This window comes from Astatotilapia calliptera, chromosome 4 (genome assembly GCF_964374335.1).
Source record: "Astatotilapia calliptera chromosome 4, fAstCal68.1, whole genome shotgun sequence".
In the NCBI taxonomy this organism is placed as follows: Eukaryota; Metazoa; Chordata; class Actinopteri; order Cichliformes; family Cichlidae; genus Astatotilapia; species Astatotilapia calliptera.
The window spans coordinates 15,194,839-15,222,600 of NC_137425.1; the positions used below are offsets into that span (position 1 = coordinate 15,194,839).

Here is a 27,762-nt window from a genome sequence, read left to right on the forward strand (position 1 = left end):
CAAATTCCTAACATGTGGAGCTGTCTGTTGTGATGACCTTTAGTTAATAAGGGAACAACACAAGTACTTTTGTTACACTTGCTGCGGGGCAGGTTGTTACCCCCTCTCTCAGCCACTCCCATCTGCCCTGCACAAAACCAGCTCTTCCTGCCTTTCTCTCTCAGTTCGCCACTCAGTTCCAGTTTGTTTTTAACCGTATCTGTCCTTGGATACAGTGTTTTTGTGGTGTTGGGTTTTTTTGCAATTTGACTTCTTTTTTTCCCACCTGTTTGTGTCTCACTGCTTACTTCGCATCTCCCTCACCAGCCTTTTCCTGCATTACTTTTAACAAAAGGTGAGCAGTTTGAACTTTAAATTTAATGTTAGCCTCTCTGATTATATATGCATTGAGGCAGAAGGTGATCACGAAGGTCTAATCTGTAAAGCAGTACTGTCTGGTTAAATATTACGTTTTTCAGTTTCATTTCTTGATCATGGCCGATTTCATAAGAAGCAAACTGCTTGACTGGGGGCTAAGAGAGTTGGAGGAACGATTTGAAGGTAAATTATAATTAATTCTTCATAAACAAAGATTTAAATATCTCAAACTAAAAATCTCTTGATATGGTTGTGCTGTACAACACTAATATTTTCTATTTTACGCTGTGTTTAAAGAGAGCTGTTGAGTCTTTTACACATCTGGAAGAGAAGTGCTTTTCTATAGCCACTTCTACACTGTCATCACAGAAAATGTATTACAAAAAAGGCTCAGTGGCATTTAAAAGAAATAACCATGCCTATTTCATTTTATTTCATGAAGTGGATTTCTAATGAAATTTGAAATTGTGTGCATCTCTATAACTGAGATTTAATATTTAATTACAGCTAACAAAGTTACAGAGGAAAGCCTTTTCTGTCTTACCAATGAAGACATAACTGAGTTAATCCCTGAAGTTGGTCTAAGGTCAAGATTCAGAAAGAGACTTGAGGACTTAAAGGTAATTAAAAAAAAAAAAAGTCTGCTTATGTAATTTTACATTTGGTCTTAAAAATCTCATATAAATATGGAGGAGCAGAAGAGTCACATGCATCAACATAAAGCGTTTTGTGGTTTAATAATAAATTGTGCAACAAAATAAACATTGGTCAATTTATTTCCAAATTATTTTTTATTCTTTATGTCTTTGGGTACCAACTATAATAAATGGGAATTTCTGAAATTAAAAAAAGTCTATTTTAAATATTGCTAACTAAAAAAATGTTTAAAGTAAAAAAACAAAGAAAGCTTTATTGTTACAAGAAATTATGTGATCTGTGATTCGTGTGAAATTCGGTGATAAAATCGTATTAAATTATCAAGATAAAGACAGTTTACAATCCAAATTAGATTATATGTATGCAAAGAAAGAAGTGCTTTTGTTAGATGCCATGAACACTGCAAAAATCCGGCAATTTAAGCGCCACCGGCGGAGGTGAAAGTCCAGCGGCAGCCGATGCTTCCAGGCCGGAGCTGGCTTCGTCGTCGAGCCTTAGCATGTTCGCTACAGGGGTCACCAATGTGGAGGTATGTAGTAACGACAGGAGAGGTCTCAGTGTCTCACTCCAACTTTATTAACTGACTCTCAGAACTTCACATATAGTAAGCGCCAAAATCTCCACCCCAGCACTTCCCTTCAACTTGGGTGTGAGTGGAGCCACCTGGTGGTCCGCCACAATTTGACATTTGTTTTTTCTGTGTCAATATAATCATAAAGGCTACAGACCGGCTTGAGGGGCTGCTGCACACCAGCCTTACAAGCATGATATCAGCCCATGATGATTCATTTCCATTACTATGACTGAATTTCCCAGTCAAATCTCTAAACACAACCAGCCCCTCCTTTACCATGCCTGTGTGTTCATGCACTTGTAAGACAGAGTTTAGTGTGGAAGAAGTGGTTGATAGAAATTGAGAAACAACAGGTGGAGGTGAAAAGCTAAGAGAGGAAAATAAAAAATAAACTTGAAATAGATGTTGCAAAATTTGTCACATTAAGCTGCAGCTGCACCACCAAGAGCAACAATTCACAGTCACAGGTTAGTTAGTCATCACTAGTCGGGCTACTACTGGTAGCACTAACTGTGGAGAAATACATGAGGAAAGATAGCAGTCCCAACAACAGAGTGAGGAAACCATGGAGGAAAGTGTAATGACAGTGGTAAGAAAGATAACTGTTTCCCTTTTTGCTTGCACTATTCAACTTTAGCATTGATTTTACAAACTGTACAAATATATGCACAGGTTTAACTCAGTTGCCCACCATTTGTGTTGGTGGGCAATTGATTGATCATTGTAGACCACCTGGACCAAAAATGTCAGGGCTGAATTTTTGTTCCAGTCTCGACCTGATCCAGAGCAAGGTGGATTAAAGAGGGGGAAACACTTCTTATTTTAGCAGCTTAGACAAGAAAAGAAAAAAGTGAAGTGATTACGTTCTTACTGATACAAGATGTTGAATGCAAAGATGCTAAAACCAGTATTAAAGAAACTGTTATAAGCTTAACACATGACCTTTATTCGTCTGCATGTTGTCAGGCCAACTCAGATAGAAGTCTGGAAAAAATAAAGACTTCATATCTAAAATTGATGATCTATTTAAAAGATTTTTTGTCTCAATTCTTTTAACTCAGAGTTTTAAAAATCAATGTGATAACATCTCTACCGATGTGTTTACAGACAGCATTTTAAACATGTTTTAAAGGTTGTAGGTTGCTCTAAGAGGGCTCAGTGCTGATTCTTACAGTTTTTAGTTGCTTTCTTACAGCAGCTAAAAATCCCAAGATGTGAATCCCAAGAACAAATAGCCTTGGTACAAGCACCCACACTTCTTGGTGCAGCCAATTGTCCCACAATGCATTTCATACGAAAGTCACAAACCAGGAATGGCAGATAACTTTAAACTGTAAAAAAATGATTGCTATTTCTATTACACAAAATTAACTTTTTTTTAGGCGCAAATGTTGTTAAAAAAACCTCCAGCTTTTTTTAAAATGCCACTTCCTGCTACTCTAACAGCAATAAAACCTGAGGATGCATCAATTTCAGAATGCCATACTCATTTCTGAATTAAAATTCACATAAAAAAAATTTAAACAGCTAACTGGCTGTCTATTAAAAAGTGTCGGCGTTGTCTACTAAAATAAAAAAATAAGATGAACTGTTTGTTTTTGCTCAATAAAAGCGTGAGGTGTGCATAAATGTATAATATTTATTACAGAGACATGAAGTTTGTACTTCAATCATGTAGTGACTTTTGGTGCTTAACTGTAAAACCTATAGACATTGTGAAACAGATCATATGAATCAATGAATATTAGAGAACATTTTATAATTACCATGAAGACCAAAGGCAGGTAGGTGTTCTTTAGAGGCAAAAAAAGGTTCAATTCAAAAAGGGTTTAATTTCATTGACAGTTCAATTGTATTTTGTGAAATCCACTTGTAGTTTTAAGTATTTGTTAATTAATTAATAAGTCAGTTAAGTGTGGATTTACAATTACCCTTTTAATTTTCTATAAACTTGAGTTTAGCAATGTTTAAATAAATAAAAGAATTTAAAAAAGGATTTGCAAATACATTTACTAACCATAATAAACTGCACATTTAATTAAAGCACAAAATGCTTCATTTCACGTGATCCTTCTAGCCCTCATAAATAATTGCGATCAGCTTTTTGAGATTATATCTTTGTGACAACAATAGCATTTTCTAGAATTGTATCACTCATTTACAGTTATGGATTTTCTTTTTGCTAGAGTAAACAAAACATAAGGCAAGAAACACCTGATTTTTCCACTCAGGTAAGTTAAGAAGTTTAATTCTGATTGGCTATGATTTTTTACCAGGAGTCATACTTTCACTGTTTGCTCAAAATTTTACATGATCTTGCACCTGTGTGTTTAATCTTTATTGTAAACAGGAGAATGAAGAAACAACAAAATTGGTTCAGGTCAGAATTATGTTAAATTTCAAGACACGCCTTTATTCTTCATGCATATACAGCTGATGTACATTGTCCATTTTCTGTATTTAGCTTTTAAGGGTTAATATTTCTAATCCCAGATGAGACAGAAAGTAAATTTGCATTTCACTGTGTGGATTGCGGAAGTATGTGTTCAGACATATGTTCTTAAAAATGCGGTTAAATGATACCTGTGTGAAGAGCTTTCATTTCTTTGCATTAAAAAAAAAAAAACTAAATGTCCATTTTAATTTCCAGGTTCCACCATCCACAAGTTCAAAAGGTGAGACACATGTCACATATGAATTACTTATAATATTCATCTTTTAAGACAGAAACACTTTGATTTTGACCAAATACCTCCACTGACAGAGACAACAAACCTAACCTTTTGTGTTTTCTAATCTAATAAGGAAAAAGAAAATCAGATCTTCAGGGGCAATCCAACAAATGGCAATCACCAACTAAAAGACAACGTGACTCAGGTTTTTACATTTGTTTCCAAAGAATGACAGTTTCACTGCACTGTATGGTAAAACTTCTATGCAGTGAATCTTTTGTTGTATTGCATGTGTCTGACTTTGCCAGAGAAACAGAAAATACTTTCTTATTGGTTTGCTGGTGTCGTGTCTGGCATACAATAAAATAATATTTAAATGAAGTAATCAACCTACTGCCATGCACTGCTCCTTTAATAAGTGATATAGTCCAGTTTTTCATTATCAGTGTATAACATTGTGCATTAAACTGGTGCCTGCTAAACACTTCTTTACTCTCACAGTGACAGAAACAAGAATATTATCTGAGGTGAAAGGCATCATGAAAGATGTCAGTGACAGTCTCCATGGCCAAGACAAGCTAAGTACTTTCCTAAAGTGAGTATCAACGTTCCCTTATTCTGTTACATAAACATCTGGGTAAAAAACATTTTAGTTTAGTAACAATCATGGTGAAAGAAAATCATATACAGATTTTATTAGAACAAAGATAATTAGAACAAAAGCATTCATTCCAAACTGTTGTAGTATTAATAGGTTAAATATTGGATCGTAAAACTTTAAACACACAAGAAGAATGAACCACCAAGCCAACTAATTCCAGTGAGCATTTACATACTGTACATATGTACATTACATATGTACATAGCTCATCTTACTGTTCGTTTAAAAGTATAATATAATAATAATATAATAATATAATGACTTTTAAATTATTATTTAACAATCTGGGCACAGAAAGGTGTCTTCCTCATTTTGCAACACATTTCATGGTTGAATAAATTAACCCACTTGTACAACAGGAACAAAATTAATGATTTGGAAACCGACAAGAGAGAGCTTGTTGGTGTCTTTGGAAGAACTGGGGCTGGAAAGAGCTCTTTAATCAATACCATCATTAATGAGAAGAATCTTTTGGCCACTGGAATAATCAGTGCATGCACCACAGTCATGATAAAGGTGGAGGCTAACACTTGCAGCCCAAAGTATGAGGCAGAAATTGAGTTCATTACGAAGGAGGTGAGAATTAAATATTTTATTTAAAGCTACAGTATATGCGTTTACAAAAATACAGCAGGTATTTGCTTTACATTATCATTTATAAAACTAAAATGCAATGATTTTTGTCTTTTAGGAGTGGCATGATGAATTATGGTCACTGAAGAATCTTAAGAAAGGTGATGATTATCGGGACATGGTTAAAAAGCTGTCAGCCCTGTATGGAGAAGAATGGAAAGACAAATCCCCTGAAAACCTCTTGGAAAAAAAGTATTTCAAAAATATTCCAGAATTTTTAGAGCCCAAGAGGAAAGTTTTGCATTGTGACACAGTAAGTTCAAATACTATTCTATTACTTCATTTTTTTTCCATGTTTGTTGTTTCAATGAGTGGAATTTGCTTGCATTGATATAATATGATATAATTTATAGACAGCCTATTCTGTTATTAAAAAAATAAGAAAAAAACAATATAAAAGGAAAGTAGAATGTGCAGACCAAAATATTAAAACAAATCTGTTCCTGCCTTATCAAACTTCAGTGCTGCTTTTGACTGGTTTGAAAACTAGATGTGGAAAAAGGACCCAAGGCACGTGGATGTTTATTTACATTTTCCAGCTGCCTCCTGCAGCTGAGCTCCCTTGTCAGGTCCAAGCATCCTACTTAAATAGGAGAGATTGATTCGTATATAGCTCTAACTTGGCGTATGTTGCCCCAAGTTAGAGGGATCTAGCCACCAACCTTATGATTATTGGACAACCGGTTCTACCTCGTGTGCTGAAGGCACCCCAGATGCATGATTAGTTGATGGAGATTAGCTGTGTTGGTCAGCTTTCCCAGACACATTAAAATATATTCTTAGTTTTAGTCTTTAGGTTTCTGTTACCTTTCTTTCCCTGTTTTCCATGTTTTGTTACTCTTGTTTCTGTGCTCTATGTTTGCTTTGTCTTCCCTGTCAGCCATACCTCCTTGTCAAGTCTGCTTCTCCATGCCTGTCTTGTGTTTCCTGTTTTACTTTGATAGCCTCATGTCCTGTGTTCAGTGTTTTGAGTTATGCTTCCCCTTTGTCTCGTCATGTTTGAATACTCCCAGCTGTGCTCTCCTGTTGTGTCTCAATCCCTTGTTACTCCCTTGTGTATTTAAGCCCTGTGTTTTCCTCTGCCCACTGTCGCCTTGTCCCATGTGGTTTAAATTTCTCCGTATGTCCCTATTCAATCGTTCCTGGTTCCGTGTTCCACGTTTCCTAGTGTTTCCGTTTCTGGGGCCACAGCATTTAATTTGCGATATGGCAGCCTTGCTTCTGTCAGTCTGCCCCGAAGAAGCTGTGGCTACAACTGTAGCTGCCTCCACCAGTGTGTGAATGTGAGAGTGAATGAATAGTGGGATTGTAAAGTGCTTTGAGGGTCTCGAAAAGCGATATATAAATGCAATCCATTATTATTATTATTATTATTAGTGAATATTGAATCCTACTGAAATTTGAATCACACAGTAACTGTAACAGTAACTGAGAAAATAATCAAGCATTTTATGGCTGTAAAGATATTTGCACAACAGAGTAGTTAAATCTCTCAATAGGTTAATGTCAGAGATTGGTGGATAATTTTAAAAGACATAAGTTGCTGGGTTTAGGGTAGAGATGGACCGATCTGATATTACGTATCGGTATCGGTGCGATACTGACGTAAATTACTGGATCGGATATCGGAGAGAAATAAAAAATGTAATCCGAGATCCATTAAATATCAAAAAAGCACCTCACAAAACTTGCGACACGGCATAACTTGCCTCATAATTGTTGCACGTTGGAGCAGTATGCGTCACATGATAGAGCAGCTTTGTGTATTGTAGCCTCGCTACCAAACCAGCATTTCATCTCCAAGGAAGTTATCCCCGAGAGAAGTAAAGCAAGTGTGTAAGTTCATCTCTGAATGTTTGTAAAGCATTCCCACGTTAAGCTTAACAACCGATATATGGAGCGACTGCCTCTTCTCTCTTCCTCCCTCTCCTGTTGCTACTTCAATCATGAAACTGATCAATGATCAGCTGATCGGCTTTTCTGTCGCAACTCACGTTTCTCTTCTTTGTTTTTGGCTCACTTCGCGCCAGAAAAAGGAAACCAGCGGCTGAACAACAGCAGCACGTTTAACCTTGATAAGTTGTTGTTAGAATTTATTTAATATTACTTTCTACACCAGGATCCTTTTCTACGTAGCTGACCGCTGGTAACTGTGCAGGGGCGGATCTAGCAAAGTTTAGCCAGGGGGGGCCGATAGGGCATGAACAGGGAAAAGGGGGCACAAAGACATACTTTTCTTTCTTATTCTCATTTAAAATGTCTAGCTTTTAATAAATAATTATCTGAATCTTACACCCAAAGTTTTAATCTGATGAAAAATGTATAGAAGTCCATTACTGTATATAGTAACTGTGAAGTCTAATATACCAAGTAAGCTATACTACTTTTTCCTTTGGGAAGATACCATCTGTGCAGTCTGCATTTTTGTTGAAGAAAGATGTTGAATCTATTTAATTATTCTTGAAAAATAATTTAATTCTGTGCATTTTTTTTCACACTGCATCAAATTAAAGTTGATTACTTCGATTAAGCATCATGAGGTGGAGGGTGGTTCCCTATTTTTTTTGCTGGGAGTTTGCAACCCTATTAGTTAGGTTGCTTAATTTTTCTGCTAAGTACTCTTTAAAATACCAGAATAGGAAGGATGGTGTAGGTTTAAGTTTATTAGATTGATCACTATGCTGAACTATGAAATATTTTGGGTGCAGTGTATTTTTTACATACAGGTATAACAGAATAGCTTTAGTGTTGTTGTTTATTTAAACTTGAGTATGAACTTATACAAAATGCAACAAGATATTAAAAAACATTTTTATTGATTAAAAAACACTATATCGGATTCATATCGGTATCGGCAGATATCCAAATTTATGATATCGGTATCGGTCATAAAAAAGTGGTATCGTACCATCTCTAGTTTAGGATTAAAGGGGTCAATACTAGCTACTGATGTCAATCCTATACTTTTTCTCCAGAAGAATGTCAATTTTTCATAAGTAATAACTTTTTGTAATGTTAAGTAAAAAGTAAGCCGTTTTACAACTTTTGAAATAAATATTACAATGTAGTTCAGAACCAAAGTGCTGGCAGCATAAAGAGAGAAAGCTACACAAAACCAAAATTTAAAAGTTGAGTTTTTAGCTGCTTTTTAACGCAAATCACACGTCTCAGTGGGTGAGAGCTCCAGAGTCTAGGAGCCATTACCACAACGCTCTGTCACTTTACTGTAATTCTCAGGCCTGTATGATGATAGAAATGTATGAATGTAAAAGTTTAAGGGTATAACAGGAACAGTTTCAACTGCTCGTGCAAATAAGTTAACAATTTGCATTGGATATCACAAGACTATAGGTCTGCAAACAGGGCGTCTGTTAGCTGTAAACATAAAACACTAGGGAAGCTGCATTAACAAATGCGTCTGTGATGCTGTGTGCATATATGTGCCTAAGTTTGATCATCCTTAAATCTAAACATTAAAAAAAATCTAAAATGTTTCCCAAGATAAAAATTTAGTCTACAATTTGGGTTTATTTTTTAAATTTACCGATTTAATTGTAAATGTATTAATCTTATTTATCTTGTTTATTGCAGGCTCAAAAGCTATCTGAAGAACTTTTTAAATATACAAAGTATGTTCCAAAGCAGGAAGATGGATATAAAGCACAGCAGTGGTACTGGCCACTAGTAAAGTGTGTGACTGTCAGGGTGCCAAACAATAAGTTTCTCCAGCATGTCACACTTGTGGACCTTCCTGGAAATGGCGATCGCAACAAGAGCAGGAACGAAATGTGGAGACAAGTAATTTTTCACATCAACTTCTTGTTGTTTTTCTGGTGTTGTTTTAACATCTTTTGTATTAATTATTTATAATTGACGTGCTATAATTTATTTCAGATTGTTGGAGATTGTTCTACTGTGTGGATTGTGGCTGAAATTACTCGGGCAGCATCAGAGAATGAGGCCTGGGAGATTCTAAAAAGTGCACATGGCCTCATTGGAAATGGTGGTCAGTGTGAGCAAATTCACTTTATCTGCACCAAGTCTGATCCTTCAGACAATCGGTAAGTGAATTAAGATGTCAAAGTGCATAATTTAAAAAAATTTAAAATCACATACTGATCAATCTTGTTGGAGAAATATTTAATAGTTGCATTCAGATATTTACTAAAAAACATATAATATTCTCAACACTAACACAGTACTGGTAAAATTCTTTGTGAAGTCAGTACCCAACTCACAGCGAATAATGGTGTATTTTTAAAAAAACAAAACAAAACAAACAACCTTTATTTGTCACCAGTGTTGGGCAAGTTACTTTGAAAAAGTAATTAATTATAGTTACTAGTTATTTTTCAAAAAGTAACCAAATTAGTAACTGAGTTTCTAAAAGTAATTAATTACTGGGAAAAGTAACTATTGCATTACTTTAAAAAAAAATTTTTAACCTTCTGGGGTCCCGGGTATAATTGACCATTTTCGACTACTTTTAATTTGACCTTTACATATCACCATTAAAAACTATTTACTTTGCCTTGTTTGGTGTCATTCTTTTCAGTACAGCCTCACATATCTGAATTTACAGTTATGTTTGCATTTTGACATACTCTATTAATACAACTGATCTAAAAATCAGACAAAAAAAACCAAACATAAAATCTGAGTAGAAAAAGTCATATTTTATGCTGTAACAACCACAAACATGTTAAATGAATCATATTTCATAACTTAAATACAAATATAAATTGTAAATCTTAAAATCCCATGCACAAATTGTAACGGTTCGCAGTGGCTGACCGTGTGGAGTAGTGATGGCCCGCTTGAAGCTGAAGCTCCGGTGCGTGTGTCAAAAAAATCAACACACTGCTTCAGAAGCACTGTGTCGAAGCTTGATTCGTTTGGCCAGAGTCACGTGATCAGTGACGTCCGAAGCTTCATTTAGAACCTAACTGCTTCGGTGTCTGATTCAATGGTTTATAAGCAGGTGAATCATTCGCGGGATTTGTGGAGTGTTTTGATGGTGACAGACAGTGTTGGGAAGGTTACTTTTAAAATGTATTCCATTACAGAATACATGCCCCAAAATGTATTCTGTAACGTATTCCGTTACGTTACTCAATGACAGTAACGTATTCTGAATACTTTGGATTACTTAATATATTATCGTGCTTTTTACAACAACGTGAATGTACTATTGCTGTGTGATTTATTACTATTACTGAAGGTCCGCGACTCCGAACTGTAGTAAAGGGACCTCTGACTAATACAGCGGGGTCCCTGTCGGCTCGTAGCCAAAAAATAGCTTTACTTTGTTGTGTGGGTCAACTTTTCTTGCGAGAGACAGAGAGAGGCGTTGAAATGCTGCTCCAACGGAACTTATTGTTTTCGGAGGAAAACACGAACACGGTGTACAGTCGAGTCTTAATAGCTTACTTACAACTGGGCTCGTCAGGCACTCTTCTTGGCTGAAGTGGTTATTATTATATTTACATGCTTCCAGCTCCCGTTTTTCCTCGATGACAACTCGTACCTTTCCACTCCCCTTTTTCTCCCTCCTCGCGCTCACAGACACATAACGTGTATGGCAGTCCATTCTCCCTGCAACACGGACTACACTGCCCATGATGCTACATTCTTTAGAGCTATGCTTGTAGCATTCTGCCTGTTAGCTTAGCACAACAACAACAACAACGAAAAGGCGCTCTCTCACCCAGGAAACACACAGTCGCAGAGAGAGAGAGAGAGAGCGTCGCCCTGTAACCATGGCAACCGTAACGCTGCCGCCTGGAACAACAGAACGTAGCTGTCAAACAAAACCCAAACAGTCCTGACCCGCGACAAAATGAAACAGGAAAGTACCGCAGTGTAATCCATTTATTTCAACAAAGTAACTGTATTCTGAATACCACCTTTTTAAACGGTAACTGTAACGGAATACAGTTACTCATATTTTGTATTTTAAATACGTAACGGCGGTACATGTATTCCGTTACTCCCCAACACTGGTGACAGATAGCGAACCACTGATCATTCTACTGAGAGATTTGGAGCCAGCGAGGAATAGAGGAGGTTCTGTTGTGTGGGAGAATTTTGAGTTGATTTTTGTCAATCGGGTGGGTTTTCCAGCTTTGTGTTCTGGCTGTTTGCTTTTGTTTTGTGCGTGTTTATTATATCTGAAAATGGGAAAAAGGTAAAATGTCAAACATCTGCTTCCATAATATAAATATCATTAAATAACTTTAGAAAAACTTCCACTTGATTCTTTACATGTAATGTTGTAAAAATATATATTTTATTGTTTAATTAATCTGAAAATGTTAGTCTGCCAAATGTGCAGCAATTGAATTTATTTATTCTCTTTAGCTGATAGTTTGTGGGGCCCAGGTAGACTGTATAACTGCATCTCTACCAGTTTCTCTGCACTCCAGCCTCTTCTGTGCCATGTGAAGGGAATTTCCTTAAGGCAGGAGAAATTATCTCCACGAAAAGGAACAGGTTCGGCCATCGCACACTAGAACAAATTCTCTTTTTAAATAAAAATGGAAAAGGGTTACCTTAAATGCATCATGTTTTTAATTTGCAAGTTCATAAGCATTTTCCGTTTCCATTTCTCAATCAATTCTACCCCCAGGTCAAAAATATGTCTGGGAAAATTTCCCTAATATAATATTATTTATAAATACACCCGTCTAGCGATTAAATGCATACGTGCATGGAGGCAAGACCTCACAGCAGAAGCATACTCCATAATGTGTTGTACATTATTATATGTATATATTATATGTAAAGTGGTATTTTTCAATTATTGTATTTACCAACATCAAGAAGTCACAAGCAAAGAAAGACCACACCATGGTGCATGTTTAAACAAGGAGAGCCTTTATTTGAGGCTGGAGTACATGAACTAAACTAAACGAGAACTGAACAGGGACAACAACTAAACAGGAACCTAAACTGGGAAGAAACTAATAACAGTGAGGCTATGAACAAGACTGTGCCGGATCATGAGGGAACTGTGAAATATAAGAATAAGCATCATGAGCCATGACCTGCACAGAGACTTGAAACCTGACATGACATAGGGCATGGAACACAGACGACGCGACACAGACTGAATGAAACACAGAGACTAAATACACATAAGGGATGATCAAGGGAAGTGGTCACACATGGGAGCACAGCTGACACACATGAACCTAAAGACGGGACAGGGGAAGTGAAACTAAAGACACTGACATTGGACACAGACTTCCAAAGTAAAACAGGAAACATAACAGACGCAGACTTGACTAGGGAATACAGCAGACCCTGGAACACAGGAACCGAAAGACTAGAAAAGATAAACTATGACAAAATCAAAATTCAATAATGACACAAAACTCAAAATACTGGGTCACCGACCCAGGACCATGACACAAGTTAGCTGCAAATTTGCAGCCATTTACCTTTTTTTTTTTTAAAATAGCCATTTCAAACTATTTACATAACAATCAGGTGTTCTACATTAAAGAAGATGCCACACAAATTATTTGGGCCACTGCAAAAATAATTTCTGTCCACTATAAAGAAGAATATCACAAGCCTGATACCTGCAGGTCTGACAAGAGGAGATGTATCACTCCCCCTTTTTTCTACCTGGAGACACCATTAACACTGCAATCTGCCTTTGTTGCCTTTTTTGCAGCACCTGTAACATTCAGCAGTCACCTCATTGTTCTAACACACAACTATCCACAACACTACACACTAACTACACAAGACAACACACTAACTACACACTCCAAACACGCTAAACGTCACAAATCTCTCACATCTCAAAACTTGCTCTCTTTTTTTCAGCTCTCTTTCTTTCTCTTTCTCTCTCTCGCCGTCACTCCTAAAACTCACCCTCTTCCTAAACAACCAAATGTCATGCTGCCATGTCATTTTTAATTGGTCGACATTGTACATTTTTCCACAAACACGAAATGGGTGTTTTTCGTTTTGTTTTATTTTTTGGTCATAAGCAGAGAGTGCTTGCTAGCGCTGTCCTTGGACAGTAAACATGAGGAAAGTATTCAGGAAAAAACACCGCGTATATATTGTTTATCATGACTCTGGTTTTACATGGCCTATCAACACAATTTAAAAACTGTGATATAGCACCTTGTTACTTTGGCATCTTGAAGTGGTCATGTGATTGGTTTACCACTACTACTTTATTCTTCCTCAGCCAAACAGCAGCACTCACGAGATTGTTTTGCCCCCTAGCTCTAGGTGCCAAAAAGTGATTGTCTGCCAGAAAGTGATTGCCGTCCGCGGGAGCGCACGCAACTGCTTAAAACTGTAGCGCCCAGATTACTTACGCAGACAGCTACTTCCGTGCAAATGATATAAGGTGCGGTAAGCTGAAGACAGCTTCAACTGTCTGTTTGTTGAAAAATAGTAAAGCGCATTTTCTTGTTAATAACGGTAACGGCGTTGTACCGATAGAAATAGTAATTAGTTAGATTACTTGTTGCTGAAAAAATTAACACCGTTCTTCCCATCACATACACAATTATAGAGAGTACAACATGTAGTGAAATGCTTGTGTCCAAGCTGCGGACGTAGCCACGCCATTCTATGGCTTGTTTTTTTTAGCATTGGGGGGACCATCCAGGACCCTTACTGGATACCAGGTGGGAATCAAACTTGCGATTCCCACTCCAAAGGTGAGTAGACTTACCACTGCACTATCCAGCTGCTTTTCTTTTTTTTAAAACAAACAAAAAAAACTTACATATTCACAGTGCTTTTATGTACAGCAACAGTTGTGTGGCCTTTCAGCTTCTCGGTGTGCTCACACTCTTTACAGCTTACTCAGTCCACTTTAACTTCTCTTGCCCGGGCCCCAGCATGCTTCCAAATAGAGGACACATGATGGAATTAATACAAACCAGCTGTGACATCCACTCTTCCCTGCCCCCTCAATCGGCTGCTACACCCTTTCCCTGCATCTTAGCCTCGAGCCACACCCTGTCACATGTGTGTTTGTTGTTACTTCATGGGCAGGGATTTTCAACTTTTTAAAAGGCTCTTTAAACCCAACACAGTTGTTACAGTAATTACTTTTTATCTTAAGATTTAACAGTTGTATGATAATGAATCAATCAATGAACCATGTTTTTTAGTATAAGGTATGTGAGCTTTGACCAAATAGCTTAAAAAAAACCCATGACTGCATAAAAACCATTCACTACTCTTTAAAGACACAAAAAATAAAGTCATGGAACTTCTGGTAATGGTACAAAATTTATTAAATTGAGAAAAGCAAAGTTCAAACTGAACATTAGAATAAGAAAGAAAGATGATTGAACACTACGCTGTTGTTGATGTCAGATGGGCTGGTGTCATTATTTCAGGCGTTGTTGATGGACTGGGATTTTCCCGCTAAACATAACAAAACAAAAGAAGACCACATTTGAGACAACTCTTGTTAGCTATAAACAGGAAACTGGGGCTACATTTTGCACAGATTCACGAAATATAAGAAAAAATAACTCTTTTTATAAGCTGTCAGATTTAAGTAGGAAATATCAACATAGTGACAAATATTTTTAGTAGTAAAGTATGTGTAGAAAAAACAATGAGAATGTCAAAAGTGAGTGAGGAAGTGTGTTACTGATTTGAGAACTACGGGTTGGGAGTTCAGTAGGGAAAATTACTTTTCTGCTTTGATAATTACGCAAAAGAAAAACTGTAATACTTAATTTTCTAATTGCACATTCAATCTTTAGGTAATACTGAGACATAAAATCTGGGTTTTACCTTTAACTTTTCCAATTAATACAAGGACAAATTAATTAAACTTCAATAAGATTAAATAATTGTTAATTCACATTACTTCAAATTAATTTGAATTACTTCACACTAACCTCTATCTGTTGTAGCAGACTTTTTTGCTGTACTAGTCTAGTTGTTCTGTGTGGAGCAGGTTCAGATGAGGCAGAGCTGTTGTAACAACCCTTATTGGGTTATAGCACCACTTGGGGGGGGGGGGGGGGGGGGGTTGCCCTACTATTATAATAGTTGTGGGAGTCTCCTAGTGGGTGTGTGTTTTTAGCAGCAGCCATTACATGCCGCTCGTGTTCTGTTCTCAGAAAACCGTACTGTTGTACGATACCGATCTCCATTCATGTATGCACGGACGAGTACAGCCGTGGAGACCTGGCTCGTAAGGTGTAATGTTGCTGACACTGAATAAAGGTCTGTTGTTTGATTTAACCAACTGGCTTCGAGTTATCTGGCTAACCTCCACACCACATGCTTGCTGGACCTGCTAGCCGCTCCTTCCTCGCCAGACTGCTGTTACACTGTATGATGTTAGATTATGAGGAAAACAGAAATCTACAGGATAGAAAGCAAGATCCATCAGAACATAAAAAGAAAGCAGGAGGGCAGGGCCTGAAATGGTCAGTCCTTTAATAATGTTAATCATGTTGAAAGTGGTAAAGGTTTTCAAAGTTTTTCATGGTATGTTGCCCTCCATGTGCAAATCCTCAAAAACAAAACCTCTCAGCTGTTTTCTTGATATGTTGCTTTGTGATTAAGCTATATGTTGATCCTATTTCCCTTCCTGCCCATTTAAGAGATATAAAAAACAAGGAAGCCAAGAAAGAAGTGACGAGTGAATTCCGGGAACTGAATGAGAGTCTGAGTGTGAGTTTTATAACATTCCAAAAATTGTTTGGCGAGCCAAAGCTTCTTTAAGATTAAAACTCTTTCTTTTATTTTTCAGGACCACTTCAGTGAGGACTGCTTCAAAGTGTTCACAGTGAGTGCTGAAGAGTTCCTAGAAAGAAAAGGTGTAAAAGAAGATGCCAATGGTAGGCAGTCAGAATCTCAAGATGTTTTGTGATTCAAAGAAAATATATTGTTCGGTGCATATCTTGTTTTATTTTTCCTCATAAATCAGAAATGGATTGTAAGATTAAAACCAAAGTATCTAATTCAATATTCAATTTACTTTTATTTACAGAAATAGCCAAACTTCAAGACTTCTTGCAAAAGTGCAATCATTGTCACTCATGTAACTATGTGACTGGAGCTTGTGGGATTCTGTCTTTGATTGAAGGAGCCAGGCGCAGAAAAGAGGTAAAATCAAGTTATATACGTGTGAAAATATACACTGAACAAAAATATAAACGCAACACTTTTGTTTTTGCTCCCATTTTTCATGAGCTGAACTCAAACATCTGAAAAATTATCTACATACACAAAAGACCCATGATTCTCAAATATTGTTCACAAATCTGTCTGCGTGTGTTAGTGAGCACTTCTCCTTTGCCGAGATAATCCATCCCACCTCACAGGTGTGGCATATCAAGGGGCTGATTAGACAGCATGAATATTGCACAGGTGTGCCTTAGACTGCCCACAATAAAAGGCAACCATGAAATGTGCAGTTTGATCAAGCAGCACGATGCCACAGGTGTCGCAACCTTTGAGGGAGTGTGCAACTGGCATGCTGACTGCAGGAATGTCTACCAGAGCTGTTGCCCATGAAATGAATGTTCATTTCTCTATCATAAGCCGTCTCAAAAGGCGTTTAAGAGAATTTGGCAGTACATCCAACCGGCCTCACAACCACAGACCACGTGTGACCCCACATGCCCAGGACCTTAACATCCAGCATGTTCACCTCCAGGGTCGCCTGAGACCAGCCACCCAGGCAGCTGCAGCAACAATCAGTTTGCATAACCAAAGAATTTCTGCACAAACTGTCAGAAACCGTCTCAGGGAAGCTTATCTGCATGCTCGTCGTCCTCATCTGGGTCTGGCCCTGACTGCAGTTTGTCGTTGTAACCGACTTGAGTGGGCAAACACTCACATTTGATGGCGTTTGGCACGTTGGAGAGGTGTTCTATTCACAGATGAGTCACGGTTTTCACTGTTTAGGGCACATGGCAGACAGGGGCTGTGTCCCAATTAAGAGACCGCACGCTTGAAGTACGTGCACTACGCGTACTACGTACGGTGCGTACTATAAGTACGAGAAGTGCGGAAGTGAGAGGCTTGTGAAATGGGACGGTCTAGCCTTTGTCACGCTGTTCAGGTTGCCTAGCAACCATGATACTAACCGCGAGAAACGTTACATACAGCATTGTTTGACAGAAATGAAGGAGAAAAAATGTTTTGTTGGTCATTCATTTTTGTCATGACATCACTGTGATTAGTTGAGTATCTGAGGCTGAGACCACAGGACTGTAAAACATGATTGTTGGGCTTCATTTCTGTACTGAACAGTCATTTCAAGAGTAGTTAGTAAATAACAATTAGCTAATGTTTTTCATGAGACTAAAATCATCTCACTGTGGTAATGTAAATATAATATGGCCAATATTATATGTATTGTCAGATTATTATGATATATATATATATATATATATATATATATATATATATATATATATATATATATATATATATATATATATATATATATATATATATATATATATTAGGGGTGCAACGATATTCGTATCGATATTGAACCGTTCGATACAGTGCTTTCGGTTCGGTACGCATATGTATCGAACAATACAACATTTGTAATTTATTTCATCAACTTTCCTTCTGACGATGCTGTCTGTGTGGAGCGCTCAGTGAATCTGCGTTCGACTACTCCGCCTAGGCTGCACTGTCGAGCGCAGATCCACTGAGCGCTCCACACAGACAGCATAGTCAGAAGGAAGAGCGCAGGGCAAGCTAGCGAGACAGAAGTTAAGCTCTCCTTGCAACATGGCAAATTGAACCTCCCCCACCCTCATTCAGATCTGGCGTTTGGAATTATTTTGGTTTTCATGTGACGTATGACCCTGGAGGTAAGCGTGTCATGGACTAAAGTAAAACAGTATGTTGGATGTGCCACGCAATGCTCAATTACATGGGTGGGAGCTAGTGTGTTAGCGCAGTTAGCTCGTTAACGTGTTGGCTGTCTAGCCCCATGCACGGGGCTATCAGGGGTAGCTCGTTAACGGAGATTTGCGGTGTTGTGGCGTTAAGGTCATTTTAACGAGGTTAACCTGAAAGCACTAGTGGGAACACAACGAATATGACTGCACATTTACGCCGACATCATCCTAGTGCAAAGACAAAAACAACAAGCATGCATGCTACAAACTTTACCCGAGTCATTTAGACAGCCGTTAGCACATGATTCTCCTTATGGGGACCTGATATGTTTAATATGCTCCTGAGAATATAGCCCAGAAGAAGCGGATAGTATAGCTTTTATTTTGGAAAGAGACGTTTCTCTGTAATAAACTCTCTTTTCCAAAGATGAGGGATTCCTCAATCAGATACAGGGCTCGCAAAATCGCTAGCCCGACGTCCTGGGGCTAGAGATTTTTCCAGTCGGGCTACCAAAATCTATCTCTGCCCTGCCCGTCCGGCTATTGTAGGAAGGAAAAATATATGTCAATGCTTTTGCATTCTTTCAGAAATGTAGCTGGGTAATTATGTCATTGGCATCGGTGAGCCACTGTCAATATGTGACATATTGAAATCGCGTTTGAATTTGCGCTTGTTTTTTGCTTTCACTTTGCAATCGCGTGAACTGTGTATAGAGAGCAACAGCACTGATTGGTGAGTGATGATAATTTGTGCACCAATTCCTCTGACATTGTCTTATTAATCGTTAGCTTACTACGCAAACATGACAAGTGAAATCTCCCGCAGCAAGCTTAAACATGTGAGAGGTTGATCGCGCAGAGAATCGCTGAGCTTATGTGAGTGCGTGTGTAAAAGCAGCAGGATATATATTTGACTACAATGACCTGGATGACTGAGAACCTTCACAGACAGATATATATTTTAGTTCTGCTGAGCCAAATAAGACAGGTCAGGGTGAAGAAGTGACAGCCAAAGAAAAGCTTACCACAAAATATAAAAAAAAAAATATATATATATATATATATATATATATATATATATATATATATATATATATATATAAGGCTAGACCCCCTATGCTAAGCAAGCCTACCGCAGACATGAGCGAGACAGATAAATATGAAGGCATGCCAGCTGTTCTCCACAGAAGGTGTACTCTCAGTGGCAAGGGAACAATAAGAGAACAGCACCACCAAGGAAACAGAACAATACTGGAAGAGCATATGGGAGAAGGATGCAACCCATAACGGCAATGCTCAGTGGCTAGAGGATCTGAGGGCAGACCACAGCGACCTCCCTGAACAGGGTCCAGTAACCATCACAGTGGCAGATATCCAAGAAAGGGTCTCCAGTATGAAGAGTTGGACAGCACCAGGGCCCGACATGGTTCACACCTACTGGCTGAAGAAGCTGACTGCACTCCACGAGCGTCTGGCAGCACAAATGAACCAGCTGCTAGTTAACGAAAGACACCCGGAATGGCTAACTGAAGGCCGGACGGTCCTGATCCCCAAGGACCCCAAGAAGGGACCGGTCCCCTCCAACTACCGACCAATAACCTGCCTCAGTACTACATGGAAGCTCCTGTCAGGCATCATATCGGCTAAGATGAACAGGCACATGGGTCAATACATGAATGGGGCACAGAAAGGGATTGGCAAGAATACCAGAGGCGCAAAACACCAGCTACTGGTAGACAGAACAGTCAGCCGAGACTGCAAGACCAGACTGACCAACCTGTGCACTGCCTGGATTGATTACAAGAAGGCCTATGACTCAATGCCCCACAGCTGGATACTGGAATGCCTAGAATTGTACAAGATCAATGGGACCCTAAGAGCCTTCATCAGGAACTCAATGGGGATGTGGCGTACAACAATGTATATATATATATATATATATATATATATATATATATATATATACACACACACACAGTGGGGCAAAAAAGTATTTAGTCAGCCATCGATTGTGCAAGTTCCCCCACCTAAAATGATGACAGAGGTCAGTAATTTGCACCAGAGGTACACTTCAACTGTGAGAGACAGAATGTGAAAAAAAAATCCATGAATCCACATGGTAGGATTTGTAAAGAATTTATTTGTAAATCAGGGTGGAAAATAAGTATTTGGTCAATAACAAAAATACAACTCAATACTTTGTAACATAACCTTTGTTGGCAATAACAGAGGTCAAACGTTTACTATAGGTCTTTGCCAGGTTTGCACACACAGTAGCTGGTATTTTGGCCCATTCCTCCATGCAGATCTTCTCGAGAGCAGTGATGTTTTGGGGCTGTCGCCGAGCAACACGGACTTTCAACTCCCGCCACAGATTTTCTATGGGGTTGAGGTCTGGTGACTGGCTAGGCCACTCCAGGACTTTCAAATGCTTCTTACGGAGCCACTCCTTTGTTGCCCGGGCGGTGTGTTTTGGATCATTGTCATGTTGGAAGACCCAGCCTCGTTTCATCTTCAAAGTTCTCACTGATGGAAGCAGGTTTTGGCTCAAAATCTCACGATACATGGCCCCATTCATTCTGTCCTTAACACGGATCAGTCGTCCTGTCCCCTTGGCAGAAAAACAGCCCCATAGCATGATGTTTCCACCCCCATGCTTCACAGTAGGTATGGTGTTCTTGGGATGCAACTCAGTATTCTTCTTCCTCCAAACACGACGAGTTGAGTTTATACCAAAAAGTTCTACTTTGGTTTCATCTGACCACATGACATTCTCCCAATCCTCTGCTGTATCATCCATGTGCTCTCTGGCAAACTTCAGACGGGCCTGGACATGCACTGGCTTCAGCAGCGGAACACGTCTGGCACTGCGGGATTTGATTCCCTGCCGTTGTAGTGTGTTACTGATGGTGACCTTTGTTACTTTGGTCCCAGCTCTCTGCAGGTCATTCACCAGGTCCCCCCGTGTGGTTCTGGGATCTTTGCTCACCGTTCTCATGATCATTTTGACCCCACGGGATGAGATCTTGCGTGGAGCCCCAGATCGAGGGAGATTATCAGTGGTCTTGTATGTCTTCCATTTTCTGATGATTGCTCCCACAGTTGATTTTTTCACACCAAGCTGCTTGCCTATTGTAGATTCCCTCTTCCCAGTCTGGTGCAGGTCTACAATACTTTTCCTGGTGTCCTTCGAAAGCTCTTTGGTCTTGGCCATGGCGGAGTTTGGAGTCTGACTGTTTGAGGCTGTGGACAGGTGTCTTTTATACAGATGATGAGTTCAAACAGGTGCCATTCATACAGGTAACGAGTGGGGGACAGAAAAGCTTCTTACAGAAGATGTTACAGGTCTGTGAGAGCCAGAGATTTTCCTTGTTTGAGGTGACCAAATACTTATTTTCCACCCTAATTTACGAATAAATTCTTTACAAATCCTACCATGTGAATTCATGGATTTTTTTTTCACATTCTGTCTCTCACAGTTGAAGTGTACCTCTGGTGCAAATTACTGACCTCTGTCATCATTGTAAGTGGGGGAACTTGCACAATCGGTGGCTGACTAAATACTTTTTTGCCCCACTGTATATGCGTGTATATATATGTATATATTACAGCAGTGAGCTTGAACTCTGGGTCAAAGATTCAAGTTGCAGTTGTTTATATTTCCTATCACCGTAAATCTTCACTCAAAAGTGTATATACAGATGTATTATACATAAGAGACAAATATTGTTCGTTTCATATGTTCGCATTATTACATTTGGCTCAATGCTTACATACATGTGTAAAAAGGAAAATGGACGAGCTGTGAAAACTGTTTCTGTTGGGGGCGACCGTGGCTCAGGGGGTTGGGAAGCGTATCTGTCACCGGAAGGTCGCCGGTTCGATCCCCGGGCTCTCTGTCCTGGTTGTTGTGTCCTTGGGCAAGACACTCTACCCTACAGCCTACTGGTGTTGGCCAGAGGGGCCGATGGCGCGATATGGCAGCCTTGCTTCTGTCAGTCTGCCCCAGGGCAGCTGTGGCTACAACCGTAGTTGCCTCCATCAGTGTGTGAATCTGAGAGTGAATGAATAGTGGCATTGTAAAGCGCTTTGGGTGCCTTGAAAAGTGCTATATAAATCCAAACCATTATTATTATCATAGAATGAAGAGTAGACTGATATATTAAATATTCCTGTATTGGGTGAGAAAATCAGACCATGTCATAACTGCTTTAAGTCATACAGAATAGATATCAGAGCCTTAAACAGGCTGACTTCTGCTAAATGGGTCAAACTGGGCAGAAAGTATACAAACACATAACATCCTTATAGAATATGATGTAACACTATAGATCAACCTACCTCAGAATATATAAAGCATATAAACAATTCCAGCAAAATGATGCAACAAACAAAGCAGTACTACTAATCCAAATTACTCAAAGCTTCATAGAACTGAAACAAACATTTATTTTTAGGTCCTTTAGGTTTCTCAACATTAAACTTGTTTGGGGAAATCGACAGCGCATTTGGAGTATGCATTTGAAGTACACTTCGAATTGGGACAGCCGTCGTCGCGTGGCGGTGACGTAATCGCACTTAAAATGCGTACTTCAAGCGTGCAGACCCTGAATTGGGACACAGCCAGCGTGTGTGGCGTCGTGTGGGTGAGCGGTTTGCTGATGTCAACGTTGTGGATCGAGTGGCCAATGGTGGCGGTGGGGTTCTGATATGGGCAGGCGTATGCTATGGACAACAAACACAGGTGCATTTTATTGATGGCATTTTGAATGCACAGAGGTAGTGTGATGAGATCCTGAGGCCCATTGTTGTGCCATTTATCCACAACCATAAACCTTATGTTGCAGCATGATAACGCACGGCCCCATATTGCAAGGATCTGTACACAATTCCTGGAAGCTGAAAACATCCCAGTTCTCACATGGCCCGCATACTCACCAGACGTGTCACCCATTGAGCATGTTCTGGGATGCTCTGGATTGGCGTATACGACAGCGTGTTCCAGTTCCTGCCAATATTCAGCAGCTTCGTACGGCTATTGAAGAGGAGTGGACCAACATTCCACAGGCCACGATCAACAACCTGATCAACTCTATGCGATGGAGGTGTTGCCCTGCGTGAGGCAAATGGTGGCCACACCAGATAAGATAAGATAAGATAACCTTTATTAGTCCCACACGTGGGAAATTTGTTTTGTCACAGCAGGAAGTGGACAGTGCAAAAGTTATGAGGCAAAAATTAGGATACAATAAGAATAAATACAGTACACAACTGTACAGAATAGAATAAAATAAAATACTATATACAGTAGAATAAAATAAATTAATATACAATAAGATAAAAATAGAATACAAATACAAATGCTATATACAACTGAGTAAAAATACAACGATGACAGAAAGGATTATTGCACTTAGTATTATTGCATATGTATGGATGTGTGTGTTTGATCAGTTAAAGTCTTTATTATGGAGTCTGACAGCAGTGGGGAGGAAAGACCTGCGAAATCTCTCCATCCCACACCGTGGGTGCCGCAGTCTCCCACTGAAGGAGCTGCTCAGTGCTGTCACAGTCTGCTGCATGGGGTGGGAGATGTTGTCCATCAGGGATGACAGCTTAGCCACCATTCTCCTGTCACTCACCACCTCCACTGGGTCCAGAGGACATCCTAGAACAGAGCTGGCCCTTCGGATCACCCTGTTCAGTCTCTTCCTGTCCCCAGCAGAGATGCTGCCGCCCCAGCAGACCACACCATAAAAGATAGCAGAAGCCACAACAGAGTCATAGAATTTCTTCAGGAGTGGGCCCTCCACTCCAAATGACCTGAGTCTCCGCAGCAGGTACAGCCTGCTCTGCCCTTTCCTGTAGAGGGCGTCTGAGTTATGAGTCCAGTCCAGTCTATTGTTCAGATGAACACCAAGGTATCTGTAGCTGTCCACAGCCTCAATGTCCATACCTTGGATGTTCAGTGGTTGCAGTGGAGAATGCTTGTGCCTGCGGAAGTCTACCACCAGTTCCTTGGTTTTACTGGCGTTGATCTGGAGGTAGTTCAGCTGGCACCAGTCCACAAAGTCTTGGGTCAGACCTCTGTACTCCTTGTCGTCCCCATCAGTGATGAGGCCGACTATTGCAGAGTCATCAGAGAACTTCTGCAGGAAGCACTGGGTGGAATTGTGGGAGAAGTCTGCAGTGTAGATGGTGAAGAGGAACGGAGCCAGAACCGTTCCCTGTGGGGCCCCCGTACTGCAGATGACCCTGTCCGACACACAGCCCTGAGTCCTCACATACTGTGGTCGGTCGGTGAGGTAGTCCAAAATCCAGGTAGTGAGGTGATGGTCCACTCCAGAGTTCACCAGCTTGTCCTTTAGAACCGAGGGAAGAATGGTGTTGAAGATACTGACTGGTTTTCTGCCCCTCCACCCCTATAAAGCAAAACTGTGCACATTTTAGAGTGGCTTTTTATTGTGGGCAGTCTAAGGCACACCTGTACATTATTCATGCTGTCTAATCAGCCCCTTGATATACCACGCCTGTGAGGTGGGATGCATTATCTTGGTAAAGGAAAAGTGCTCACTAACACAGATTTATAAAGATTTGAAAACAATATTTGAGAATCATGGGTCTTTTGTGTATATGTTTGAGTTCAGCTCATGAAAAATGGGAGCAAAAGCAAAAGTGTTGCGTTTATATTTTTATTCAGTGTAATAATGACAAAATGTATAACTTGAAATGTCTGCATAACTCTGACACCTAAAAAAAAATGTAAAATAAAAAATATATTAAAAAAGTATATATATATATATATATATATATATATATATATATATATATATATATATATATATATACATATTTGTTTTTTATTTCAGGGTGTTGGAAAAGCAGATGATGTATGTAAAGTCCTTGAGAAAAACATGAGGGAACAACTTAATACAGTAAAAACAGCAGTTGAAGAAGCAACCAAGGACTTTGAACAGTGTCTCGCAGAAGGGATTAAAAATTTCATAACCTCTGAAAAAAAACTGAAGACCTTTTTGGATGATGTATGTATCTTAATTATAATTAAATCAAAGCAGCAGATTTTGCACTCTTTATGAGCATGCGTTTAAAAATGTTTTCCTGATTTGTTTTAGAAAGACCGCAGTTTTTTCAGCACACTAGTGGCTGTAGTTAAGAAGCACGGCATCCACACAACAAAACGCGGGGAAAAAATAGACCTCAACATGATGTTGGCTTCATGCCTGACTGACAGCATTGATAAAAAGTTCAGAGAGACCTTCCCGTAAGAATAAACAGAATAAATAATAAAGTGTTATCATATTAAGTGTTTTTCTCTCTCTCTTTCTCTCTCTCTCATATACATCATACACATTATTCACTTGTCAATGCTGCCATCAACACTATTATTCTGAAACACATTTTTCAGAAATGACATTAAATGTGGATCATTCAAAGGAGTCATAAGCAGGTTTTCACTTGGCACCAATTCACTGATTCAAAAATACAATGATGTCGAACTACAGCTGATATTTCTTCAGACACAGGTACACTGTCTAATTGTAAATGTTTATGATTCCATTACCATCAAGATTAATATTTACACAAAAAAATAGAATGTGTAAATATTAGTATGTTCTGCTCTAATTAACTTTTGGAGAAAAAAATAGAATCATCTCTATTACCCTGATCTCTTGTTTTGTTTTTTTTAAATACATTTTTACCAATGTTTCCTATTTCTAAGGAGGACAAAATGAAGGCTCAAATGGAGAAATTCATCCTGAAGCAGAAGAATAAAATCTACACCAGTCTAACAGAGACAGTTAAGGAAAACATGACAAAATGTTACATTGGTAAGTTGACACATTTGCATTTATTGTGAATGTAGGCATTCATCGCAATTATGCATAAAAAGTTTTGGGTTCTTTTTTGTTGCAAAACCTTGTGTCTTCTTGTAGAAGTAAAAGAAGTTGAGGGACCTGGAGCACTGGAAAACATGAGGAAGACTATTGAGAGACATGTGTACTCAAATAAGAAAATGTATGAGGAGGCAAAAAAGACCATGTTGATGAAGATGGATGCATTGAAGGTTTGTCACATTATATAACATACCATACCACCTTTATTTATAAAGCACTTTAAATTAAACCAGGGTTCCCAAAGTGCTGTACATATACAAATAGCATAAACTGAAAAAAGAATCAAACTTGTTCAAAATAGAAAATTAGAAAAAACATAGTCTAAGGTTATCTTGCAAAATGTTCTTCGTTCACATAAAGGCTTCTTTTATATTTCTGTAATACATATATATCAGAATCAGTACTATTGCCCCGTCTAAGGAGAATGTAAACCAAGTTCTTCTATTTGTTGTTTTTTGTTTTTTTAAAACATTAGTGAGGTGGCTGTTAAATTTTTACTGGGCGTTGCAATTAGGACTCCAATAGAAGAGTTTAAACTGAAAAAGGCTACTTTCAGCACTTTAATAATTCTCACTCTAAACAAACATGTAATCAGTAATTCAAGTCTTTTTTTTAACTCGTAATTTGGCTCTGTGAAAACTAATAAAGGCTCTTATGTTAAATTAGAAAGTCATGCTGTTCACGCTCCAGAAAATCATGAAGAAAGCCATTGAATTCTCACTGAAGACTGCTGCCTACTCACTCCCAGGTAAACAGAATATAAAGTAAATCTTTCATGTTGAGTACTAGGAATCCTGTATGTATTATTAATAAAATCACTTTGTTGTTTTAGATGTTTCAGAGTATCTTGAGACTTTGACAACACATTATAATCAACTTCAAGGTGGTCAAGATGAAGAAATGTTACAACAGTAGCTGGGTAAAAATAAAAATGGTATTATTATTTTTGTAATACTTAAATTAATCAGCTTTGATTACCTGTTTTGTGTTTAATTACATAAATATTGCTTTTACTAAACTAGAACTTATATCCCTGGCAAGCCTGATTTGGATAATCAGAAGAAGACATTGATTTATTTCTGCTTCACATTTTAGCATCTTATAGTATATTCTAATGTTTTAATTGCATGTGTTAAGTCTTAGTTCATTGAAATGAGAGCCATTAGTTTATGGATATGTTTTTCAGTTTTATCTTTGAGCCTTATATAGCACAATATTTTTTATTGCAATTTCAGAATCAGAATTTTTTTCCTGCATTACATTGGTTTCTTTGGGTGTCATGAATAATAATACACCAGCATTACTATCAGCTTCTACTTCAGCTACTAGTTTATAATTTTATTTTTTGTTGTTTCTAATCTGTATATGCATGCAAACATTTGATTTTGTATACAGTTCAATAAACCTTGATTTAAGTGTT

At 38.5% G+C, this 27,762-nt stretch overlaps 1 protein-coding gene across 1 annotated transcript; it reads left to right on the forward strand.

Moving 5' to 3' along the window:
- Positions 1 to 176: 176 nt before the first annotated feature.
- LOC113020027 (nuclear GTPase SLIP-GC-like) lies at positions 177 to 27,762 on the forward strand. Its single transcript, XM_080300298.1, has 22 exons — positions 177 to 334; positions 459 to 540; positions 865 to 977; positions 3,775 to 3,819; positions 3,939 to 3,968; positions 4,239 to 4,263; positions 4,394 to 4,465; positions 4,762 to 4,855; positions 5,281 to 5,497; positions 5,613 to 5,807; positions 9,146 to 9,352; positions 9,449 to 9,615; positions 16,162 to 16,231; positions 16,311 to 16,398; positions 16,551 to 16,666; positions 25,296 to 25,469; positions 25,560 to 25,708; positions 25,853 to 25,970; positions 26,168 to 26,276; positions 26,382 to 26,512; positions 27,009 to 27,090; positions 27,175 to 27,762. The coding sequence occupies exons 2-22, from the start codon at positions 474 to 476 to the stop codon at positions 27,255 to 27,257; spliced, it is 2,352 nt and encodes a 783-aa protein (XP_080156424.1). The 5' UTR covers positions 177 to 334; positions 459 to 473; the 3' UTR covers positions 27,258 to 27,762.

Bases quoted from the DNA above. Each gene is read 5' to 3' on its own strand.
- LOC113020027 (XM_080300298.1), top strand. From the start codon at position 474: ATGGCCGATTTCATAAGAAGCAAACTGCTTGACTGGGGGCTAAGAGAG. The intron at 978-3,774 runs GTAATTAAAAAA...TCTTTTTGCTAG, and splicing joins AGAGACTTGAGGACTTAAAG to AGTAAACAAAACATAAGGCA. The intron at 3,820-3,938 runs GTAAGTTAAGAA...TATTGTAAACAG, and splicing joins CACCTGATTTTTCCACTCAG to GAGAATGAAGAAACAACAAA.